This window comes from Colobus angolensis, unplaced genomic scaffold, assembly GCF_000951035.1.
Source record: "Colobus angolensis palliatus isolate OR3802 unplaced genomic scaffold, Cang.pa_1.0 Scaffold349, whole genome shotgun sequence".
NCBI classification, from domain to species: Eukaryota; Metazoa; Chordata; class Mammalia; order Primates; family Cercopithecidae; genus Colobus; species Colobus angolensis.
Genome location: NW_012116810.1, coordinates 835,874 through 860,813, shown reverse-complemented (window position 1 = coordinate 860,813; position 24,940 = coordinate 835,874). Strand labels below are relative to the sequence as shown.

At 48.0% G+C, this 24,940-nt stretch overlaps 1 protein-coding gene across 3 annotated transcripts in view; it reads left to right on the top strand.

Moving 5' to 3' along the window:
- The window catches only part of MATN2 (matrilin 2), a 158,917-nt gene that overhangs the window by 122,589 nt on the left and 11,388 nt on the right, over nucleotides 1-24,940 (top strand). For all 3 annotated transcript variants that reach the window (XM_011952738.1, XM_011952737.1, XM_011952736.1), the window contains 6 exons: nucleotides 2,508-2,630; nucleotides 6,217-6,339; nucleotides 6,591-6,713; nucleotides 15,663-15,785; nucleotides 17,114-17,236; nucleotides 20,625-20,747. In XM_011952738.1, coding sequence (XP_011808128.1) covers nucleotides 2,508-2,630; nucleotides 6,217-6,339; nucleotides 6,591-6,713; nucleotides 15,663-15,785; nucleotides 17,114-17,236; nucleotides 20,625-20,747 — 738 coding nt within the window. The remainder of the gene's footprint in view (nucleotides 1-2,507; nucleotides 2,631-6,216; nucleotides 6,340-6,590; nucleotides 6,714-15,662; nucleotides 15,786-17,113; nucleotides 17,237-20,624; nucleotides 20,748-24,940) is intronic.

The window sequence follows — 24,940 nt, the reverse complement described above, 5'->3', positions numbered from 1 at the left end:
TCTCGGCCTCCCAAAGTGCTGGGATTACAGGCTTGAGCCACCGCGCCCGGCCCTTTTGTTTTTTTTTTGAGACAGAATCTCAGGCTGGAGTGCAGTGGCACAATCTCAGCTCACAGCAACCTCTGCCTCCTGGGATCAAACGATTCTTGTGCCTCAGCCTCCCAAGTAGCGAGATTGCAGGCACGTGCCCCCATGCCCAGCTAATTTTGTTTTTGTTTGTTTGTTTTTAGTAGAGGTGGGGTTTCACTATGTTAGCCAGGCTGGTCTCGAACTCCTGACCTCAAGTGATCTGCCTACCTTGGCCTTCCAATGTGCTGGGATTACAGGCATGAGCCACTGCTCCTGGCCACCTTTGTCTTTTCAGGAAGAAAAATTTTTCTTGAGGGCCCCCAGTAGACTTCTTTTGTTTCATTGGTCAGAACTAGGGCATATTCTCACCCCTTGACCAATAACTGACAAAGAAGAACATGGTTGCCGCACTGGCTCAGACCAGCCGTGACTCATGCTTGGGGGTCATGGGGTAATGGTTATTGGCAAGACAACCAACAGTGTCTGCCACATCCCCAGAGAAAGAACAATGCTGTGCAGTTAAACTGATCCAGCCCATCCAATGAGGTTGGTGGTGACCTTTTCCCGCAACGCCAGTCTCATAAAGGCTCTCCACAAGCTCATTTGTGTCCTTTTCCAGTTCTCCGTCTCCCCTGGAGCCTGCTATGTGTGGGGTCTTATGGCTTTAGCATTTTCTACCAGGAAAGGAATTGCTTATTTGCTGGTTATGACACAGTTTCCATCTGCTGGCAGAAACACAGCATGGATAGAGTGACCTTATCGTAGGGCAGAATTGCAATAGTCTGGGGCAGCATCAGAGATGCGCCTCCTCCAGTCCCATGATAGGATGCCAGCGTGATCTCAACAGAGCAAGGTGAAGCATTTGGACCCTTCTTCATGGAACTGCCAACTCCTGCCTCCCTAAATAACTGGATATTTTGCAAGATCACCTTTTACTTATTCTGCCTCGTGCCATCCAATGTCACTGTCAGATGTCACTGTAGACAGAACTCTCTACATGCTTTGAGCCCTAGTGATCAGGTTAATTTAAGAGAGAGACTGGATTTTCTTAGCTCTTCCATCTTTCCTGCAAGGAGGTAGGCTGGGGAGTGTGGCCCTCACCCCAGCTCTCAGGTCTTTGGCCATTGACTCAGTTCAGCTCAGCTCAACTGAGCCTTGGCTTGCTCTTTGGCCATCAAAGAGGGAAAATGCTAGAGAATCCACAGGTATACTTCAGGTGCCAGGCTCTCTTTTAAGCAAGCTCCGGGAGAGCAGGAGCTGTTTTCTCTGCGTCCTGTAGCTCACCTGGTTTCCTGAAGATTTAGTGAAGTTTGCCTGCCTTTCTACCTCTACTGCAAAGTCTTCTTTAAGACATAACCCTGGCCTTGTCACCTCCACCAAAATTCTCACCTCCAGTCACCCGTTTAGAGCCTTCGCTGATCCATCCTGGGGCTTGCAAAGCCCACACGACCAGCCATGCTCAGGTGGGCCAGCTCCCTCTGCCTCCCAGTCTCATCTCTCTCCCATGCTCCAGCCATATGCAGCTCCTCACAACTCCCCAGGCATGCCTCTCGCCCTCATCCCTGGGCATTTGTGTTCAGGGTCCCCTCATCCCGGGGCGTTCGCGTTCACGGTCCCCCCGTCCCCGGGCGTTCACGTTCACTGTCCCCTCGTCCCGGGGCGTTTGCATTCACTGTCCCCCCCCTCGTCCCCGAGCGTTTGCGTTCACTGTCCCCTCGTCCCCAAGCGTTCGCATCCACTGTCCCCCCCGTCCCCGGGCGTTCGCGTCCACTGTCCCCTCATCCCGGGGCGTTCGCGTTCACTGTCCCCCCCGTCCCTGGGCGTTCACGTTCACGGTCCCCTCATCCCGGGGCGTTCGCGTTCACTGTCCCCCCCGTCCCTGGCCGTTTGCGTCCACTGTCCCCCCATCCCGGGGCGTTTGTGTTCACGGTCCCCTTGTCCCCAGGCGTTTGTGTTCACTGTCCTCTCATCCCCAAGCACTTGTGTTTTTTGTCCCCTCACCCTCAGGCGTTTGTGTTTGCTATCCTCAAGTCCTCACATTCTCCTTCCTGTGGAGCTCCCTTACTTATGGAACTCCTCCTCCTCCCTGGGGCCTCCAGTTGGCCCCATCTCTTCTTGGAAGACCTTCTCACCCCAGGACTCAGTGAGGCCCCTGCTCTGTGCTCTGCATTGTCTTACAGTTGCTGTCCTTGCCTGACTCCTCACTAGAGCCTGAATCCCTTGAGGCAAGGCCTCCATCTTAGTCATCATTAAATCCCTGCATCTTGCTCAAGGCCTGGCACTTGGTTGGCAGACGAATGAATGATCTGTCCCAGCTCACCTCAGCAGGTGGCACCCACCAGCCCTCTCCATGGGGGTTCGTGGAAGCCCCAAGTGGCTGCTGTCAGCCCTGGGAGAAGCCCAGAGTCTGAAGGAGGGTCTGTCCTTCTTCCCCTCAGGGATCAACTACTGTGCACTGAACAAACCAGGCTGTGAGCACGAGTGCGTCAACACGGAGGAGAGCTACTACTGCCGCTGCCGCCGTGGCTACACTCTGGACCCCAACGGCAAAACCTGCAGCCGTGAGTGTACCCTAGGGGTGGGCTGCTGACGGAGGGTGGGGTCCACTCACAGGTGCTGGCGGGCTCACTAGCAACCAGTCATTTCTGGACCCCCTGGGGTTTCCTGATGGTCCATCAGGTTCATCACCCATAGAATGTGACTATTAATACTATTGGCCTACCCAACTTGGGTTTCAAGGATTAAAAGAATTAATAGGAATAGTCTGGGCACTGTGGCTCACACTGTAATCCCAGCACTTTGGGAGGCCAAGGTGGGCGGATCACCTGAGGTCAGGAATTCAAGACCAGCCTGGCCAACATGGTGAAACCCCATATCTACTAAAAATACAAAAAATTAACTGGGTGTGATGGCGGGCACCTGTAATCCCAGCTACTCGGGAGGCTGAGGCAGGAGAATTGCTCGAACCTAGGAGGCGGAGGTTGCAGTCAGCTGAGATTGCACCATTGCACTCCAGCCTAGGCAACAAGAGCAAAACTTTATCTTAAAAAAAAAAAAAAGGCGTAAAATACTTAGAACAGTGCTGCTAGGCATAAGCACTCATTAAATGTTAACTAATATTAGTATTTGCTGTTGAGCGCATTTACTAGGTCAGACAGGCCTAATTTCAAATCCAACCTCTCCCACCTACTAGATGTGTGTGACCTTGGGCAATTTATTTAACTTCTCCATGCTTTGATTTCCCATCTATGATAAAAAGCAAAACTAATAGTCATATTGTTCCTGCAGGGTTTTTATAGGGAAAAATCGGGGCCATTTCGATACGTTAGCCTGGTGCCTGACACAGGGTAAACTTCCAATCAAGGGGAAAAGTTGTGGAGACTGTGAGAGTGCCAGTGCCTGGCGCCACACTGGGACAAGAGGCTGGAGGGGACAGACCTTGGAAAGCAGTGGGCTACAGAGGCTGACCTGAGGGCAGAATCAAGAAACATGGGATTTTCTGAGAAGGCTTGTCTTAATTTTCTTGTGTCAGAGCCACAACAAAGCTCCACTAGATGATGTAAATGTATGGGAACTTGCAGACTCTGCCAGCTGGGCAGCTCCGTGGTTTTTTATGAGGTACCGTCTCCACGAGTCCTGGCCAGCAGGGTGGGAGCGCCTGAGTGTGGCGATGGACCCTATGCCCTTGGCATGCGGGAGAGGGCCCCACCTCCATGACATGGCCTGTGCAGAAGGGGCCCTTTGTGTGCCTTTCCCCTCAGCAAGCTCCACATCTGCTCCCCTTTGGAGACAGAGATAGATTGTGAGTAAGGACAATGCAGCTGTTGAGCACTGGGCTCCACACGGCCGGCAGGGAAGTTTCCCAGATGAAATAAGAGGTCCAGGGCAGTCCTCAGGAAAGCGGGCCCCTCCAGTGTCCAGAGAGAACAAAGTGCCTCGGTAAAGGCTTTCTAAGGACTGATCTCGGAGGCCAAAGGGCTTTTGAACTGGAAAGTTGGTGCCAAAGTCAGTGCCTGCTGTGTGTTGCCTCTGCGTGTCTGTGAGTCCTCATGAGAGACCAGGGAGCGGGTCTCCCATTCGACGGGAGATGCCCTGGTGACCATGGATCTGTGTGTGTCCTGTTTCCTGGAGTGTTAGGTCTGCCTGCTGATGGCCCTGGCAGTTTTCCCAGGGCAGGTGGTCTTGACCTGACTGAGCCCACACAGATCACCAGGGACATGGCCTGACTGCCCCTCCCAGCATGCTTCCGGGGGCCAGAAGAGTTCTAAGGACAGACCACAAGAGATCCCAACCCTCCCATCTCTCTGGGATCTAGTCAACTCAAAGTACAAACCAAGCCATTTCTGTCTCGCAGTTCTTAGAGAAAGCCATGGGCTTCTGCTTTCCCTGAGGGATCAGGGAGCCCAGGCCATAAAGACAGCAAGCGCTTCTGAGGCACTCACTCTGCAGGCAATGCCCTGAGCACCCTCCATGCATAAACTCCCTGCATCCTCACAGCCGCCCTACTAGGCACCCACATTCTTGTCCCCATTTAAACCACAAGGGGAAACTATGACACAAAGAGATTAAGTCATTGTTCTAGGGTCCTGTGACTAGCAAATGGCAACATTGGGATGTGAACACAAGCATGTATCTCCCAAGATCCAGCAAGTGTTCGCAGGAGGTACATCCACCAGTGTGGAATGTTCCAGAAGGCACTGGTCCCAGGCTCTGTGGGAGTCAAGAGGCCCACTTGGCAGTCCTGCACAAGGCCACCAGTATCTGTCCAGTCTCTGGAGGTGCATTTTCTCCATCAGGGAAACCGGGGAGGCAGCCTGCAGGGCTGTTAGTGGGAGCCGTCCACCACAGCTGTGTGTTCATTAGCCTTCGGCGCTTGCTGCCCGGGGGACCAGCTGTGCAGCATTCGGATGCCAGGATGGGCCACACATGCAGGCCCAGGCTTTGGTTTGTTTTTTTAATCCGGATGTCCTGATGATGGGGGTAAAAAAAAAGAAATTGATTTCATTGAGAATGACAATTCTTTTTCATTTTCAATTAGAAACGAAACGGTACAACTAATTCTTAGCACTACTTGATAATAATAATGTGTTCATTAAGTGGTTGCTGTATGCCAGCTACTGTTCTAAGCGCTTTACGTGAATCACCTTCTCTTATTCTTACCCTGTTCCTATAAGAAAGCAACCATCCGCCGGGCGCAGTGGTTCACGCCTGTAATCCCAGCACTTTGGGAGGCCAAGGCGGGTGGATCACCTGAGGTCGGGAGTTCCAGACCAGCCTGACCAACATGGAGAAACCCCGTCTCTACTAAAAATACAAAATTCGCTGGGCCTGGTGGCACATGCCTGTAATCCCAGCTACTAGGGAGGCTGAGGCAGGAGAATTGCTTGAACCTGGGAGGCGGAGGTTGCGGTGAGCCGAGATCATGCCATTGCACTCCAGCCTGGGCAACAAGAGTGAAACTCCGCCTCAAAAAAAAAAAAAAGAAAGCAACCATCAACATCCACATTCACAAATCAGGAAACGATGGCAAAGAGGCCATGGGACTGCCCAGCATCCGTAGCTAGCAAGTGGCAGAAGTGTGATTTGAATCCAGGTGGTTTGATGCCAGAACCCGCATTCTAAGCACTACGCTATCAGCTGTGTGGCTTTGACCTTGACCCTCCTGAGCCTCACTTTCCTCTCTGTGAAATGGGAATTGCACCTGCTCTCAGAGGTGCCCTGAGACGGTGGATTCTGTGCGCCATGGCTCTGGCAGAGTGCTGCTGTCATCAATACCAGGGACAGCATTTCCCAGCTGTTAGGGTTGTATGCTTTACGCTTTAAACAAAGAAATGGGAAAGAAGGCTGGGCATGGTGCCAGGCACCTGTAACCTCAGCTAGCGACTCTGGAGGCTGGGGCAGGAGAATTGCTTGAACCCAGGAGGCGGAGGTTGCAGTGAGCTGAGATCTCGCCACTGCACTCCAGCCTGGGTGAAAAGGGAAAGAAAACCAACAAGCCAGGCTGATTTTCTAGAGGGGCCAGAGGCGTGGGGTAGAATGACACCTTCCCCGTGGCTCATTATGCCTCCGGTTTTGTTTTTCAATCTTGGTTGCTGGTGGGGTGTTGCCCCCTCAGCTCCTCTATGCTTTCACATGTGTGAAATGCAGGAGTGGACCACTGTGCACAGCAGGACCATGGCTGTGAGCAGCTGTGTCTGAACACGGAGGAGTCCTTCGTCTGCCAGTGCTCAGAAGGCTTCCTCATCAACGAGGACCTCAAGACCTGCTCCCGTGAGTCCCTGCACGCTCCTCTCGTAGGGGAAGGTTTGCGCCAGGAGTGAAACCTGTGTGACTGCAGAGGGCACAGGTCGTGCTTGGGCACTCTTCCCCTGCCCCTTGCTCTGCTCCGGGAGATAGTGGGGATGTCCACTGGGACTGCATGCCTTCGAGGGAGGGTGGGGTGGGCATGACGGCCACTTGATCCCATCACCGTCGCCCAGAGGCCTCACTGATAAAGGACTGCCTGGCTTTTGGTTTTGCAGGGGTGGATTACTGCCTGCTCAGTGACCATGGTTGTGAATACTCCTGCGTCAACATGGACAGATCCTTTGCCTGTCAGTGTCCTGAGGGACATGTGCTCCGCAGCGATGGGAAGACGTGTGCAAGTAAGTGTCTGAAGGACAAGCGGGACCTACACAGGTGTTCCGTGGGTGCAGGTGTGGGTGCGCTACCGACGTGTACATGTGCCTGTGTGTCCTGTCTCCAGGCTTTGCTGGGCCTGAATGAATGTGTGTGGCGGCATCTCTTAGCCATTGAGCCTTGGTGGCTACTCCACCCCTCTCCTCAAGCTTGCTTCCCCCATGCCCTGAAGTGGCTTTTTGCTGTTTCCGTAGCCCACTTCCCTGTCATTCCGAAGCTGGACAGAGCCCTAGTCCTCAGCTCTCTCTGCTCTACCCCCAGCCGTCTAGTACGGCACTTGAATAATCGTCATGTGGACCCCTCGCTGACTGCTGGCTGCGTGCTGAGCACTGGGCTAAGCACACATGCTGTTGCATTCAGGGGACAGATGAGGGAAAAACTGTAGCTTGGATTAAGTAAAGAGCCTAAGGTCACCAGCTAGTAAGTGGTGGGTTCAGGCTCTGCTGGGTGTGATTCCAAAGTCAGTCCTGGGAGAAGAGGATGCTCCTGAGAAACTCTTTGCTCGGCTTTCTGATCCCGGTGACCTCACAGCACATGGTAAGGCTGGCAGTGATGTGTCCTGGGTACACATTTCCTTGCAGCTGGTCCCAACCCCTGTCTCCATTAATTAAAAAAAAAAAAATGCTCCCAGACCTCTTTCTCTCCTTCACTGAAGAATGCTGGTGTGTTTGTTGCCCTGCAATTCTGTTTCTAAGTGGACCAAGATAAAGAATTGAAATATAGTCATTTTGAGAGAAGGGATCAGAAATGGAAGAAAAGGACCACAATGTATCTTCCCCAGCCTGCTGGTCTTTCTGGTTATAGGGCCAAGTTCCCTGACCACTGGTACAATTGTAGGCACAACCTAATTTATCCACCTTTTTATATCATCCATTCATCTAGGCAGATGAGCTGGCTGCACAGCTGGGCGTGCCTCTCTATGCTGCCTGTGAGAAAATATTTCCAGTTTGGGACAGATCCTTGAATCTCAGCAAATGGGTTATCTGTGTTATAGCTTTCGGTGGCTCCCCGCCCAGCTGCCTCCCAGACTGCTTCTGCAGCCAGCTCAGGGAGGGACTGGGCACAGGGGATGCAGAAAGAGGGTGGGTATGTTGAATTGCATCGACATTGACAGCATGCCAAAGCCAGATGTAAGGGGTTTGTTGGTTCGTTTAATTCTCCATCATTTTAGATTATTCTGAGAATAAGAGGAGTCCTTCTTCTGTCTACCTCGTTGCTGTAATAATCAAGAATGGACTATAAGATGGTTCTAGGACCCTAAGAAATTCTCATGAGCCCTTCTAAACAAATGCAGCCCCATCTCCTTTGAATCATGTGCCCCTTCCTCTCCCCTGCCCAGGTCCACATCTGGATTATGACTTGGCCACTTTTAAGTGTTGCCCATGTTCTCATTTAAAGTGGGTTTCTAACCAATGGCACAGAGGAACCATCTACATGAGTAATGTTCAACAATGCAATGAATAGTGAATTTTGTTATTTATATATGGTTGTGTCTAGATGAGAACTTGGGAGATAATCAGATAAGTTAGAATTGTCCTCAGGAACTGTACATAAGAGATGCATTTAACCCACCAGCTGATACATATGTGTTGAGCTCTTCCCCTAATTGAAGACTTTCTGCCTGCCCCAGAATGATTCATTCAGACTGTCCTGTCCTGTAATAATGGGCTAGGTTTTCAGTGTGGCCACAGCTAACGGGGGGGTTGGGATGTATGTTCCCAAGCTCTATTCTAGATGACAAAGAGCCAGACAGCATGATTGTACCTTTTTGGTAAAGCCTGCGGGAGGGGGCAGCCAGGCCTGGCTCAGCAGATAAGAGTGTTCTTGGCTCTTTATAGAGGCAGCCTCTACTTAGAGCTTTGATAGCAAGTGGTCTTAAGAATGTGTCACTCATCTTCTGGAAAGTTCTCTAAAGCGTGGAGGGGTTCCAGGGGCCCTGGGATGAAATGGGCACTGCTGTCCCCCTTACCCCTTCAGGCACCTTGGGTTCTCTGGCCTCTGGAGTGATGTCCCCTCCCTTCCTCCAGCCCCCTGACCCCAAGCTCTGCTTTCCCAGATTCTCCCTGATGCCTTTTTGCCTCAGGCGGTTAGATGCACAGACTCAGGGTGTGGGGGGAGGGGATGGGGCGATCTCTTTTACCAGCTGCAGCTGAGAGAACTCCCCTCTCTAGATGGTTCCCTGAGATTGACCTTGTGCAAGGGGATCCCAGCACCAAGAAAGACTCCACAGGCCTGATGTGCATGGACCACACTGGCCACTGGCCTGCGAGCTCCTGGAGGTTGGAGGTCAGAGGCCAACACGAAATGACTGGGAGTGTGAATGGACAGAGGCCACTTGTCTTTTTGCCCCACGGCCCCTGGCACAGGGTCCGCTCCCCACTTGATAACCCTCAGTGGCTTTCCACTGTCTCCTAGAATAAATTTCCATTACACTCCTTGATTTGGCAGAGTGAAGAACCCTCTCTTCCACTTCTTTAGCCTCGCCCCGGGTCCTCCCTGAAGGCTCCTCCTGTTCTTCAGTCAAAGTGGCAAGTCCCCTATTCTCTGAACAGGCCTGGTGCCTTCCAGCCCATCCCAATGTCACCCCCATGGGCAACCTCCTCCCATACCTGATGGCTGTCCTCTCCTCCTCCCATCCCAGACTCTGCTGGGGCCTCTCTTCAGAGCTCTCCTGCCTGGCCTCACCCTGGGGTTCTCTGTGCACAGGTGTGAGAAACAGTGTGGCAGAGCAAAAAGAGTACTGAACTGGAAGTCCAAAGACTGGGTTTAAATCATGTCACTTCTACTCTGGGCAAGGGAATTGGCCCTCTCGGGGTCTGAGCGCTCATCTCTAAACTAAGAATGGTCGTTGGTGCCTTTCAAGGCCACTGTGTGGTTCAGGGAGACTGCTGTTGCAGTGCTATGTGAACTTGTGAGCTGCCGTGACCCCTAAGGGATTCCTCTTCTCGTCTACCCTCCTCAGCATCAGAACCCCCTGCACCGAGGAGACTCAGAAGGTATCTCCTGGCATTGCTGCCTGGGGACACATCTCCCAGGGCCATGCCTGCTCTCCTTGGAGGGGCCCCAAAAATGCACAACTCTGGAAGGGGGCTGGACTCTTTCCAAGGGCTGTCCTACAAGGAACCCTCCCTTCTGCAAGCGGAGGACGCCAACGGGGATCAGAGCCGTCAGCCTAGGGCACTGGGGGATCTCTGCTGGTGATACTCCCAGTCCAACTACCACGGGCAGATCTGCGAGGGCCTGTTAGGCTGCCTGAGGCCCTGAGCTTGGCCTTCCAGGGCTGAGGCAGCCCTAGGCAAGGATAGGGGAGTGTCTTAGTCTACTCAGGCTCCCATCACAAAATACCATAGACTGAATGTTGTTTCTTAACCACAGAAATTTATTTCTCACAGTTCTGGAGGCTGGAAGTCCAGGATCCAGGTGCTGGCATGGCTGGGTTCTGGTGAGGGCCCTCTTCCTAGTTTGCAGACAGCCAGCACCCCACTGTGTCCTCATATTGCATGGGTTGTAGGGGGAGAGAGCAAAAGAGTACAGGCAAGTTCTCTGGTGTCTCATCTTATTATAAGAACACTAATCCTATCAGGTCAGGATACTGCCCTCACAACCCCATCTAAACCTAATTACCTCCCAAAGACTCCACCTCCACATACCCTCACATCAGGGCTAATATCAGATGTGAATTTTGGGGGAAACAGTCTGTAGCAGGGAGTAGGGGGAGGGGACCACCCTCACTCTCAGGTATTCACATTACAGGCTTGATGCAACAGAAGGAAGGTAGAGATTTTCCCTTATTTTGTGGGAAACGGACACATGGAGGAAAACGATGCCTCCAAGCTGGCCCTGGTCCGGGAGTCAGTGGCAGAGCCAGGACCAGAGCCGAGTCCCCTGATTTCAGGATCTTTTACCCAGTGTGAGATGCCCTGGAAAAGCACATCTCAGTTCAGCTGCTTCTTGGTTTGTCTGAGAAAAAGCCTATATTAAGTTAGCAAAGGATTGGCTGCTCCTAGTTTTATTACGAGAAAAGCCAGGAAGCAGTGTAATTCTATCTGTCGGCTTCTGGTTTCTGTCTTGGCAGATGGCCGCTGTGGCTTTCCCTTTCTGGGTCTGGGGTTGGTTTTAACAGCGTCTTACGTGGGGCCCCAGATGCAGGATTGCCGTCTGTCATCACGGCAGAGGTGCAAGTCCACAGAACACGTTGCCCCGCAGTTGCTGCGCCACAGACATATGTGACTCACCTGTGTCAGCGTGCAGGGCTGCTAGACATGGACCCTAAAGACCCGTGGTACATCCTAAAACTTCTCATCATCCTGAGCACACACTGCAGGATCCGTTCACGATGAGGGTTTAATTAAAAACGTAGGCCCGGGTCCTTATGTGTAAAAGGAGGAGAATCCTTTGAGAGGAAGAATGTTTTCTTCCTCCCTCTTGAGATTTCTCATGCGTCCTCCCACCTATTTCACTTAAGTGATGGCTCCTAATGGAGTCTGTCTTTACTCTCCTCTCTGGATTTGAATCTAGGTACTTCCTTAAGTGCTTGGTTCCTTTACCCTCGTTCTCTACGAATATTTACTGTGTACCTGCAGTGTGCGGGGTGCTGGGGATCTCTGGGGTTGATGCAGATTCAGTTTGTGCCCTGACAGCGTTTAAAGCTTCTTGGGGAAGAAGGATAGCAGAGACAGCGTCCATTCCATGGGGTGAGAGTGGTGATGTGGGAAGGAGGGGGCCGCGGGAGCCTCCCCTAGTCTAGAGAAAGATGTTTAATCCGACACCCAGAGGAGGGGGCCGCAGGAGCCTCCACTAGTCTAGAGAAAGAGATGTTTAATCTGACACCCAGAGAGCGAGTACAGTGAGCCAGCCAGAGATGGAGGGGAAATGCTTTCCTAGGGGCCAGAGAGTGAACTGCGGGAAGTTCCATGCTCTGAGCATGGGGTACTGAGTGCAAGAGGGAGGCGGGTGAGAGACAAGCCTGGGGACGCCAGCGGGACACATTACCCACCTACAGCCCTCAGAGTTACGGGAGACTTCCTGGCAGGCATCTCTTGAGAAAATGATTTTTGTCTAGTTTGTCTTCTGAGAATCTGCCAGGCTGCCTCAGCACACCCTTTTAACCTACGATGATCCGTGGATGTGGACCAGGGACACGGAGGTGACAGGTTTGAATATAGTTCCATCTCTGCCCCCAGGACAGCTAAGACCAGTCACCTCTGAAGGTTCAGGGACATTGGGAAAGTCACTTCCCCTCTAACCGTCAGTTTTCTCATCTCTAATGAAGGGGTTGGACTAGTTCACATCCAATAAGTTGAACTTCCAGCCCCCAAACGAGGATATTGCCTGGCTCAGATAAGTGTTCTGTAAACACTTGCCGAATGAATGAACTTATTGTGGTGCCCACCATCGTCTCCCAGGCTGAAGACACCCGGTGGTAGTGAGTCATGGTGGTGGCTCTCTTTGCCTGTTAGGGGACCACTGAAGCATTTTCCTATAGGGGAGTATCTTTGCCCTGGGGAGAAACTGACTCCACGTTGGTTTCCAGACTTGGTGGATAGAAAGCTAGTGCCTATGGTCAGCAGGTTAACTATCGTCCAACTTTGGCATTCTCTTATTTCCCATCCATGGTTCTTTGAATTTATAAGTGGCCCAGAACATCCCTGAAGGGCAGAAACTGGACATTTTGCTGAACAAATATGAGTTGTGCATTTTGCAAGGTGGGTGTGTGGGAGAGAGTGGGAAGCCTAGCTGGCCACAAACATCTACATACGCCATGGGTTCTGATTTAAAACATCTGCACAAAACCCCTGTGAGGTGGATCTAATTACCCTCAATTTTCAGAATAGAAAACTGAGGAAATGTTTCCTTTTGTTCAACAGGATTTCCTAGGGGTCTGTTAGGTGCCAGGCATTATGGCCACTGCCATCATCTCACCTCTGATGATTCGTTGAAATCATCTGTGGGGCTTGGAAAAAGTCTAAAGACCCAGGCAGCATCCCAGAAACCCTGAATCAGAAACAGAAACAGAGACGGTCTTACATTGTTGGTGAGGGTAGAGATTGAAATAATCTCTTTGGAGGGTGATTTGGAAATATTTATCTGCCTTTAAATATTCATACCCTTTACCTAGGCAATTCTGCTTCTGGATGTGTAACTTTCAGGTATGCCTTCACATTGTACATAAAACTACATGCACACTATCCATTGCAGATAAGGTGTAGTGGCTCATGCCTGTAATCCCAGCACTTTGGGAGACTGAAGCAGGAGGATCACTTGAGGCCAGAAACTTAAGACCAGCCTGGGCAACATAGTGGGACCCCGTCTCTACAAAAAATATGAAAATTAGCTAAGCATGGTGGCATGCATCTGTAGTCCCAGCTACTCAGGAGGCTAAGGTGGGAGGGTCACATAAGCCCAAGAGCCAAGGCTGCAGTGAACCGCAATGACACCATTGCACTCCAGCCTGGGCGACAGAGCAAGCCTGTATCTCAAAAAAAAAACAAAACCAAAAAAACAGCCTGAGCTGAAGCTAGGAGGACAGGACTGGGCACAAGGGAAGTTCCAGAAAGGAAGGGCTTGCTCAGACAGGTCTGTCTAGATTATGGCTTGACAAGGCTGGCATGAAAGAGCTATAGCTATTTTATTACCATGGAAAGTGGAGTAGTATTATTATTATAAATTCATGGTGGGGGAAAAAAAAACACCTCACCTCCGTGGCCATCCAGTTGTCTGTATCATGGATTACTTCATTGTACTTTCCACTCTTACACTATGTGGGGAACTACCCCAAGCCATTGGGAAATGTTCTGCATTAGTAGTGAGTCTAGAATTTGCCTAGAAGAGTAAATCATGCTCAGGGCAAGCAGGAGTGTCCAACTCGGCTTTGAGCCTCCTCTGCAGCTGTAATTGCAGTTATCAACCTTTTCCCATTCTTCAAAGATTTTGGCAGTGCTTCTGCCCAAAGAAAGAGCGGCAGAATTCCCTTCACGTTTGAAAGCTTGCTTTAGAATATAGCAATGCAGTATAGTCAGAAAAAACGGGAATTTATTTATAAGATGACAATTTTTGTCTGGTTCTTTCTCTTGTTAACAATTGGTCTTGACAAGCCATTAGCCTTCCCAACCCTTAGTTTCCCTAGCTGGTGAGTGAGAATAACAACAGCTGCCTTAACTAACCCAGAGGTGGTTCTGAGGAGTCCTTTCCAGAGAGAGACTGCAAAGATGCTTTACCAAAAAAAGTGTGTGGTTTGTGCCTGATTATAAAGGTCATTATGTGCTTTGGGGCCTTTATTTAATAACTCCAATTCGTGTCCATTTTAGAAATTCTACTCAATCTGAAAGGATTGAGTTAACTTTCAGAAATATGTATGGTTCTTATAAAAAGTCACCACCCACCGATCCTCAGTATTAAGCTTTTAAAATAACAGCCTGGTTTTCACAGGTTCACAAACCTTCTAGTCCCCCACAAGCCACCCAGCCCTATAAGATGGCAACACCATCCTTCAGTTGCTCAGTCCAGCAACCTCGGAGTCTTCCTTGACTGTTCCGTCCTATCCATATGGACTCTTTATTAATACACGAGCAAATTTTGTAGTCTCTACCTTAAAATACAGCCAGTCTGACCACTTCTCACCAGCCTGGTCTGGACCACCAAGATCTTTGCACAGGGCTGCTCCTAGCTGTCCGAGCTCCATTCTGTGCAGAGTGATCCTTTCAAAACAAACCCATATCATGGCACTCCACTGCTTGAAACACTGCAGTGACTGCCCTTCTTCAGATCTGACCGCCACATGGTCTGCCCCAGCCAGCCTTGCTGGCCTCATCCCCTGCCAGGCTCCCGGATGCTCCAGTCACAGTGGTCTCCTTGCCTTTCCTGAAACACACCAACCAAGCAGCTCCTGTTGCTGCGGTTTACAAATGCTGTTCTTTCTTGCTGATCATGCTCTTTCCCAGACACCACCACTCACTTCCTCTCTTTCTGCAGGGCTCTGCTCAGTGTCACCGTATCTGACACACCATATAAAATAACAAGCCCTCCCTACTCTCCAGCCCAGCAGCCACTCTCCATCCTTCTTTCCTGCTCTTCCTCCATAGCACTTTTTCCCACATGATATACCATACATTTGTCTGTTTTCCACGCATCCCTCTTCCCCTGACACCTGCTGCCAAATGTAAGCTTCACAAAAGCAGAGACTTTGTTTTGTTCATTGCTGTATCCCCAGAGCCTAAAACACTACCTGGCTCATCACGGGGACTCACAAAATATTTGTGAACTGACTGAATACATGAATGAATTGGTTACCTAAGTGTAATATATACATACATACATAAGTAGATATGTAAATAAGTTGATATTATAGTTACATAATAGCCAATTAGGTTAATCTTATTTTCTAATATTTATAAGTAATTTCTCTCTCATTCTGTAACTTGTATTCTCATGTTTTTTGTTCATTTTTCTTGTGGAGATGATTATATTGTTTGAATTTTATGTGCCATGTATATATTAAGAATTCTTTCTCACTTTGGGAGTCTGAGGTGGGTAGATTGCTTGAGCCCAGGAATTTGAGACCAGCCTGGGCAACATGACGAAATCCCATCTCTACAAAAAATTAGCCAGGTGCGGTGGTGCGTGCTTGTAGTCCCAGCTATCCAGGAGGCTGAGATGGGAGGATCACTTGAGCCCGGGAGGCGGAGGCTGCAGTGAGTTGAGATTATGTCACCACACTCCAGCCTGGGCGGCAGAGTGAGACCCTCTCTCAAAAAGGAATTTTTGCTCATAGACACGCTTTATATTCTGAAATGTGTACTGTAGGATAAGGCACTGTTTTAATTCAAGGTGTCTGAAATGTCTTTTATGATTTAATAAGCCACTCACGTATGAGTCATTTTCTTCTTCTGTTTCTCTAATTCCCATTTGATTCTCAGAATTGGACTCTTGTGCTCTGGGGGACCACGGTTGTGAACACTCATGTGTAAGCAGTGAAGATTCATTTGTATGCCAGTGCTTTGAAGGTTATATACTCCGTGAAGATGGGAAAACCTGTAGAAGTAAGTTTGTACTGGAGCTGGCTCCTGCTACTATGCCAGACCACTGTGTGAAATTGCTATCCTCACCTCTGTATACATCAGTTCCTCTCAGAAGTCAATGCCACACGGCAAAATGTAATGCAGTGTCCTGGATAGGACCCTGAAAGAGAAAAAGGACATTAGGGAAAAACTAAGTAAATGTCAATAAAATACAGACTTTAGCTAATAATCATGTATCAGTATGGGTTTATTAATAATAACGGATGGACCACACTCACGTGAGGTGTTAATAATAGGGAAAATTAGGTGTAGGGTATATGGCAATTCTTTGCAGTATCGTCTCAATTTTTGTGTAAATCTAAAACTGTCCTAAACAATAAAGTCTATTAAAAAAATGGACAAACAAAGTGGATGCCAGAGCTATTACTGAAGTTCTTCATTTATATGCTCTGTGGCAACAAACAGTGGTTTGGCAGTATACTCTAGTGGAAAGATGGACAGTCAGAAATCCAAGATTCAATCAACTCCTGTCTCTGCCATTCATTAGCTGGGAAAGTTGTCTAACTTCTCTAAGCCTCTCTGCTTATTTATCTTTAATAATGTTGTTGTTGTTATTTCTGGTAGCACAAATCCTTCCCAGAGGGCACCTTGTGATGAAGCCAGTTTTGCCTTTCAGAAGGCAAAGCCTCTTAGATGGGGCTGCAGCCAGCCAGCCCAGGACAAGCAGCCTTAGAGTGAATTGCTGGCGTGAATCTCAAGACACATCTCTGAATCATCAAAGGGGAGTGTGTGACCCTGGTTTCCAGCCCTATCAGTTATCTTTTTCTCATCGTCTCAAAGCACTTTATAAAGAGCAACTCATGTTGACACTTTTGTAAGGAAAGATGGGTAGCTGGAGTAATTACTCTCTCCTTTTTTAGACAGCAAAGCTAAGACTCCAAGAAGTTAAGTGATTCTCCTAAGTCATACACTATGTCAGGCACAAAGCCAAAGTGAGATTTCAGTGCTGCTAATCTAAATTGAGGTTTCATCTCCTAAGGAATCATATCAACAGTGTTTCCATTCTGATATCAGAAACTATGTCTACAGAAAGCTGATGATGGACTGCATTTTAACACTAAAGTAGTGCTGGTGAATGATGATGGTGAAGACTGTGAAACAGTTTGAAGGGTTAGTCCGAATTAGAGCCACTAAACTTTGTTCTCAATTGTATCTTCCTGCCCCATGGACCACTGAGCTCAGGTGGCAGTAGAATCCGGTAGCTGACTCCAGTGGATGGGTCCTCCAGGGTGAAGTCCATGTGAAATGCATGTTGGTGAAATTGTTGTAACTTGCTCTCCTATCTTCAGGGAAAGATGTCTGCCAAGCAGTAGACCATGGCTGTGAACACATTTGTGTGAACAGTGACAACTCATACACATGCAAGTGCTTGGAGGGATTCCGGCTCGCCGAGGATGGGAAGCGCTGCCAAAGTAAGTAGCCCTGAGGTGGAGAAGAACTTTTCCTTCTGTGGACTCAGAATTAGAGAACTTCATTTAATCCTTAAAGTCCTCCTTTATTACCACTGTCACAAGTGTCAGTTCCTGCCTTGGGTGCTCTGAAAGTGTTTAGCTAGAGATCAGTTCAGTAGCCTCTTGCTTTTTTGGGAATTGCTCAGTCAAGGCCTGAGTTTTGGGTGTTTTGCTTCTCTTCATTTTCTGCTAGCCGTCAGCCCTTTCCACAGCAGCTGTGTGGGTGCCCAGAGCCTTGCACAGTGCCTGCCTAGTCACTGGAGTGAATTAGAACCTCTGCCAGCAATCACTACAAGGATCAAAGGTTAATTACAGAGCTTTCTCCTCTTGGCAGACCTTAAAAGTAAGGGCAAAGGGTGAAAGGGTGTATTCGTCCATTTTCACACTGCTGATAAAGACATACCTGAGACTGGGCAATTTACAAAAGAAAGAGGTTTGATGGACTCACAGTTCCACTTGACTGGAGAGGCCTTACAATCACGACAGAAGGTGAAGGGCACACCTCACACAGTGGCAGACAAGAGAAAAGAACTTGTGCAGGGAAACGCCCTTTATAAAACCATCAGAACTTGTGGAGACTTATTCACTATTAGAATAGCACAGGAAAGCCCTGTCCCCATGATTCAATTACCTCCCACCAGGTCCCTCCCACAACACATGGGAATTGTGGGAACTACAATTCAAGATGACATTTGGGTGGGGACACAGCCAAACCATATCAGAGGGATGTCCTGTGGGTTTTATTTTTCTATTATTTGTATCATTTGCTTCTATAGGTCACCCAGAACAGGCTCTGAGAGTTTAGTTAGAAGGTATATTCACCAGAGTTCTCCAGAGAAACAGACCTTCTCTATGTATATCTTCATCTTCTATTAAATATAAATATAATAGAAGACATATATAATATACATATGTCTTCTATAGTCTGTTCTATCTTCTATTTATATATATCATAGAAGATATATATATACACACATATATATGTACGTGTGTGTATATATATATGTATACTATGGTCTGTTTCTATCTTCTATTAATATATCATCTCCACAGGAAAAATGGACATACACACACACACACACACACACACACACACACACACACACATATGGTGAGAGAGGAAAACACTGGTTGATTTTAAGGGATTGGCTCACACAATTGTCAGGGACTGGCAAGTTCTAAGTCTGTAGGCAGCCCGGAGACCCAGGCAAGAGCTGACACTGCAGCCCAAGTCTGAAGGCAGTCTGGATGCAGAATTCCCTTTTCCTCTGAGGACCTGGGTCTTTTTCTCTTCAGGCCTTCAAGTGATTGCATGAGGCCCATCTACATTATGGAGGGTAATCTGATCTGCTTTACTCAAAGTCTACTGATTAAATGTTAATTGCATCTAAAAATTAGCTCACAGCATCATTTAGACTGGTGTTTGACCAAACAACTGGGCGCAATAGCCTAGCCAAAGTGACACACCAAATTCACCTTCACAGTACCCAAAGGAAGAGAGGGATGTCATACGAGCTCAGTGAGGCGGGCGTTAGGAGAGTACAGGGCAGGGATTTTTCCCCACCATGAGATTCTGAGCTGGTAATTCCCTATTTGGCGGGGAGGGGTGGCTGACAAAGTCTGCTTGCTTTTGTGACACTTTGCCCCAGTGGGCAAAATGACCCTTTTTAAATTAAGTCAAAATAAGTTCAGTTGCTTTTGAGGTTGATTTTTGGGAATTTTCTCACAGACTCCTTTGAGATAACTGGGGACATTCCACAAGCCAGCAAGGCTGGGTTGGATGGATCTCAGTACCTCGCTTCTTCCACCGGGAAGAGGGACTCCTGCCTTTGTCGAGAAGTTCTGTGTGAACAGCTGGTGCCTAGGGTGCCTGTGGTGCCCTGGCCTGACTCTGCAGGGATTCCCCTCACAACTGCAGGTTCAGCTTCACACTGCAGTGGCCCTCTTGTGGGGATTTTTCTATAATTCTGCCCATTGTGGCTGTCTGTGCTGCTTTGTTCATGCTTTTCTTTTTGTTTGTTTTTGTTTTGAGACAGGGTCTCACTCTGTCACCCAGGCTGGAGTGCAGTGGCAGTATCTTGGCTCACTATAACTTCCACCTCCTGGGCTCAAGTGATCTTCCCACCTCAGCCTCCTGAGTAGCTGGGGCTACAAGCATGCACCACCACACCCAGTGAATTTTTGTATTTTTTGTAGAGATGTGGTTTCACCATGTTGCCCAGGCTGGTCATGAACACCTGAGCTCAAGAGATCTGCCTGCCCTTGGCCTCCCAAAGTGTTGGGATTACAGGTGTGAACCACCACACCTAGCCCTCTTTCTGCACACTCACACACACTGTTTATTCATTCAACACATTTTTTGCTCAGTAAATTAAGCTACTGTACACAAGGCACAATTTCGACCTCTGGAATTTTTTTTTTTTTTTTTGAGACGGAGTCTTGCTCTGTTGCCCAGGCTGGAGTGCGGTGGCGCAATCTCGGCTCACTGCAGTCTCCGCCTCCCAGGTTGAGGCCATTCTCCTGCCTCAGCCTCCCGAGTAGCTGGGACTACAGGCGCCCACCACCTCACCCAGCTAGTTTTTTGTATTGTTTTTAGTAGAGAAGGGGTTTCACCGTGTTAGCCAGGATGGTCTCGATCTCCTGACCTCATGATCCGCCCATCTCGGCCTCCCAAAGTGCTGGGATTACAGGCTTGAGCCACCGCACCCAGCCCTACCTCTGGAATTTGATCCTAAATCAGATCTCACCATTCCTGCTTCCTAGAGGGATGTGTACTCACTGATTCCAATTTTGTGTGAAGCCTCTCCTTTTAAGGGCTAATGACAGGAAGGCTCTCATGCTATGGAGACAGCTGTGTCATCCACCTGCCAGATGACCGTGGGCAGCAGTGAAGCTTTCTGAGGATCTGATTCTTCATTTATACCTTGAGTATAATTACCCCTGTCTTCTTCCTCTCACAGAGTGTTGTGAGGGTTAAAGGGCTGTAAGTACTTCGAAGAGTTTAAATTACCTCACACATGAGAAATGTTCATTAGACAATCTGAACTGGAGTGTTTGGGATGTCTGTGGCAAAATAAATTAGAAGCTAAAGCACATCTAATAATAGGATAGTAAATCAAGGACACCTAATCACCCATCATACCATTCAGACTCATGGGAGCTGGAGCTTTCTGAGAGGAGCTTTTTCCCCATCCTGAGTATGAGACTAAAAAAGACACTATGAAGGAGGTTTGAAGAGAGGTGCATTTTCTTTAAAAGAGATTACTTCCACAGTCACTACTCACATAACTATTCAGTTCACCTCATTTCTACACTGAGGGGATTGTTCAACTCCCTACATTTTCCTCAGGGAAGGATGTCTGCAAATCAACCCACCATGGCTGCGAACACATTTGTGTTAATAACGGGATTTCCTACATCTGCAAATGCTCAGAGGGATTTGTTCTAGCTGAGGATGGAAGACGGTGCAAGAGTAAGTGATCTGAACTTGGCTCTCTGCTTTAATTTGGTTTTGGAACAACTGCTTTTTGGAGTATTTTCAGGCAACAAGTCCCTCACCTCTTCTTCTCCCATAAATATAAATGCATATGCACAAATACAGAATGGGGAAGAGAGGGCTTAACTGCAGCCCCTGTGAAAACACTTTCAGTTTTAATTGACAGTAAATTCATTATCAGCCAAGAGGCTAGGCTGATCATAGGCTGAACAGCAATGTCTGGATGAGGGAGGTGGAGACAGCTGTGCTCTGCTCTGGGCTGGAGAATTACCTTCAGTTCTGGGCATGGTACGTTAGGAGAAGAGAGATGGATCAACGGTTTAAACATAAACAAACAACAACAACAACAAAAAACACACAAAAGAGCAAAAGGAGTCTTGAGAGAATTATTTTACAATCTGAGAGAAGATCTTTCTAAACATGACATGAAATTTAAAAGCCATAAAAGAAAAACAAAGGAAAATATATAGTAAGAGAGTAAAGCTGTGATACCTTTTTTTAACCTATTAGTTACCAGAGATCAAAAAGTTTGATTCCTTATGTTGGCAAAGGTATATTGTAGTAGGGAATGATAAATGGATCAGTGGGTGTCTGAATTGGTATAACCTTTCAGAGGGCAATTTGGCAATGTTACGAATCCAGTTCCAATTCTAGAAGTTTATCTTACAGATATGTGCATGTTTAGAAAGCCATGTATACAAGGATATTTTATACAGCACTATTTGTAGCAGCAAAAAACTGGAAACAAGCTAAATGATCACCCATGAGCCTGGCTGAATAAATTAAGGCACATCTATGTAATAAAACACGACACTGCTGTTAAAACAACAAGCAGCTCTGGATGTGTCCCCAAGATATTTTAAGTGAAAAAAGCGTGGTGCTGAATGTTTTTTATAGTATGTTACCATCGATACATTTTGTAAAACACTCCAATATACAGTCTCTCTTTCTCTATATATATGTGTGTGTGTGTGTGTATACCATTATATACATATATAATGTGTATACCCTTATACACACACACACCCTTTTTCTAATTTTTTTGTTCCAAATGCATGTATTATTTTTTAGAAAAAAAATAAGATAAACATGATTTAGAAATAATTAAGAATCATGATCTTGTGAGGAAGTTCAGTATTATGTTAAGCAGAAAAAAATTAGGAAACTGAGGATCTTTGTAGAAAAAAACTTTTGAGGTACCAAATACCAACGTGACTGTCATCTCACTCATGATTTGTATGATACCCACCCCACCCCACCCTACCCTGGAAAGAAAGGACACTGGGAGAAGCTACAGCTCAGCACGAGGACAAAGAAGCCTTCTACCAGGGAAGCTGCCTGTCTAATTAGTTCAGCGCATAAGCTTCAGCTCAGACAGATCTGGATTTGAACCCCGATTCATACTACCTCTGTGACCCTGGTCAAATTATTTCACCTTGGCCAGGCACAGTGGCTCATGCCTGTAATCCCAGCACTTTGGGAAGCCAAGGCAGGCGGATCACCTGAGACCAGGAGTTCGAGACCAGCCTGGCCAACATGACGAAACCCTGTCTCTACTAAAAATATAAAAATTAGCTGGGTGTGGTGGCAGGCATCTATAATCCCAGCTACTGGAGAGGCTGAGGCAGGAGAATTGCTTGAACCTGGGAGGCAGAGGTTGCAGGGAGCCAAGATCACGCCATTGCTCTCCAGCCTGGGGAACAGAGCAAGACTCCATCTCAAAATAAAGAAATAAACAAACAAAAATTAGCCAGGTGTGGTGGCATGCACCTATAATCCCAGCTACTGGAGAGGCTGAGGCCAGGAGATGGAAGTTGCAGTGAGCCGAGATCATGCCACTGCACTCCAGCCAGGGTGACAGAACAAGGCTCTGTCTCAAAAAAACAAAACAAAACAAAAAATTATATGACCTCTCTGAATCCCAGTTTCCCCATCTATAAAATGAAAATAATACCCCACAAAGCCATCACAAGGAATACATGAGATCATGTATCCAAAGGTGCTGAACAGCCGGGTGTGGTGGCTCACGCCTGTAATCCCAGCACCTTGGGAAGCTGTAGTGGGAGGATTGCTTGAGCTCAGGAGTTCAAGACCAGTCTGGGCAACATGGTGAAGCCCTGTCTCTACAAAAATTAGAAAAATTAGCTGGTTGTGGTGGTACGTGCCTATGGTCCCAGCTACTAGGGAGGCTGAGGTGGGAGGATCACCTGAGTGCAGGAGGTTGAGGCTACAGTGAGTTGTGATTGTGCCACTTCACTCTAGCCTGGGTGGCACAGCGAGACCCTGTCTCAAAAAAATTTTTTTAATAAAAAATAAATAAAGGTGTTAAGCCCAGTGCTGACACACATTAAGTGCTCAAAAAATGATCACTATTACTATTCACAATAGCAAAGACATAGAATCAACCCAAAATGCCCATCAATGATAGACTGGATAAAGAAAATGTGATGTATATACACCATGGAATACTATGCAGCCATGAAAACAAATGAGGTCATGTCCTTTGCAGGGACATGGGTGGAATTGGAAGCCATTATCCTCAGCAAACTAACACAGGAACAGAAAACCAGACACTGCATGTTCTCACTTACAAGTCAAGCTGAACAATGAGAATACATGGACACAGGGAGGGGAACAACACATACTGGGGCCTGTTGGGGGGAGTCAGGGGAGTGAGAACATCAAGATAAAAAGCTAATGCATGTAGGGCTTAATACCTAGGTGATGGGCTGATAGGTGCAGCAAACCACCATGGCACACGTTTGCCTATGTAACAAACCTGCATGTCCTCCACATGTATCCCAGAACTTAAAATAAAATTAAATTTAAAAAACAACAGACAGGTCAGGTGCGGTGGCTCACACTTTTAATCCCGGCACCTTGAGAGGCCGAGGCGGGCAGATCACATGAGGTCAGGAGTTCAAGACCAGCCTGGCCAACATGGTGAAACCCTGTCTCTACTGAAAATACAAAAAATGGCCAGGTGTGGTAGCACGTGCCTGTGGCTCTGGCTACTTGGGAGGCTGAGGCAGGAGAATCACTTGAACCCAGGAGGCGGAGGTGGCAGTGAGCCAAGATTGCACCTCTGCACTCCAGCCTGCGCGAGAGAGCGAGATGCCATCTCAAACAACAACAAACAAACAAAATGATCACTATTGTAATCATCAACAGCAGAGATGTCCAAAAAGGGGCTTCAGTGGTAAGGTGACAATTCCTCAACAGGAGAAGCATTGAGGCCCAGGCCGAATGGTCACTGGGTGGGGATGTTGAAAAGAAGATGTAAGCAACAGTGAGGCTGGAGTATGATCTTTTTTTTTTTGAGACGGAGTCTTGCTTTGTCACCCAGGCTGGAGTGCAGTGGCCGGATCTCAGCTCACTGCAAGCTCCGCCTCCTGGGTTCACGCCATTCTCCTGCCTCAGCCTCCCAAGTAGCTGGACTACAGGCGCCCGCCACCTCGCCCGGCTAGTTTTTTGTATTTTTTTAGTAGAGACGAGGTTTCACCGTGTTAGCCAGGATGGTCTCGATCTCCTGACCTCGTGATCCGCCCGTCTCGGCCTCCCAAAGTGCTGGGATTACAGGCTTGAGCCACCGCGCCCGGCTAGAGTAGATGATCTTTAAAGGGCTTATCCATGCCTGAAGTTCTAGAACTTTGTGAAAATTACATTCTGAAAGCAAATCACAGCTCCATTTCAGTCTTATCAACTTATCTATCAAAAAGAAAATGCCCAAGAAAAGTGGGAATTACCCTCTGGCAAAAAAATAGCTAACAAGTGGGGCTATCCTTTCTGTGTCTGAAAGCAAATATGTGGGCCCTGATCTCCCTGATGTTTTTCCACTCTGCCTTGTTTTGTGTTTCCTGGAGAAGGCTTCTGGACCCCATTCTGTGCGTGGGGGTTGCAAGTGCTAGTTTTGTTCTGTAAGAAAAATGTGTACAGAAAAGAGGAGAAAACAGACTCACTGCTGGAAAATTATTTCAGTATTTTTGAAATCTGCTGAAGAGCCACATGCATGCTGCCTGAGTCTTTTTTTGGTTCACTTAGGAACAGACTATGAATGTAAATGAAGCTTTGAGTTGGCCTTTTCCTCTTTCACTAATAAAAGATCGATAGGTTGAGTGATGAGGAAAAGCATTTAATGGAGAAACAGAAGAACCCAACCCCCGAACATG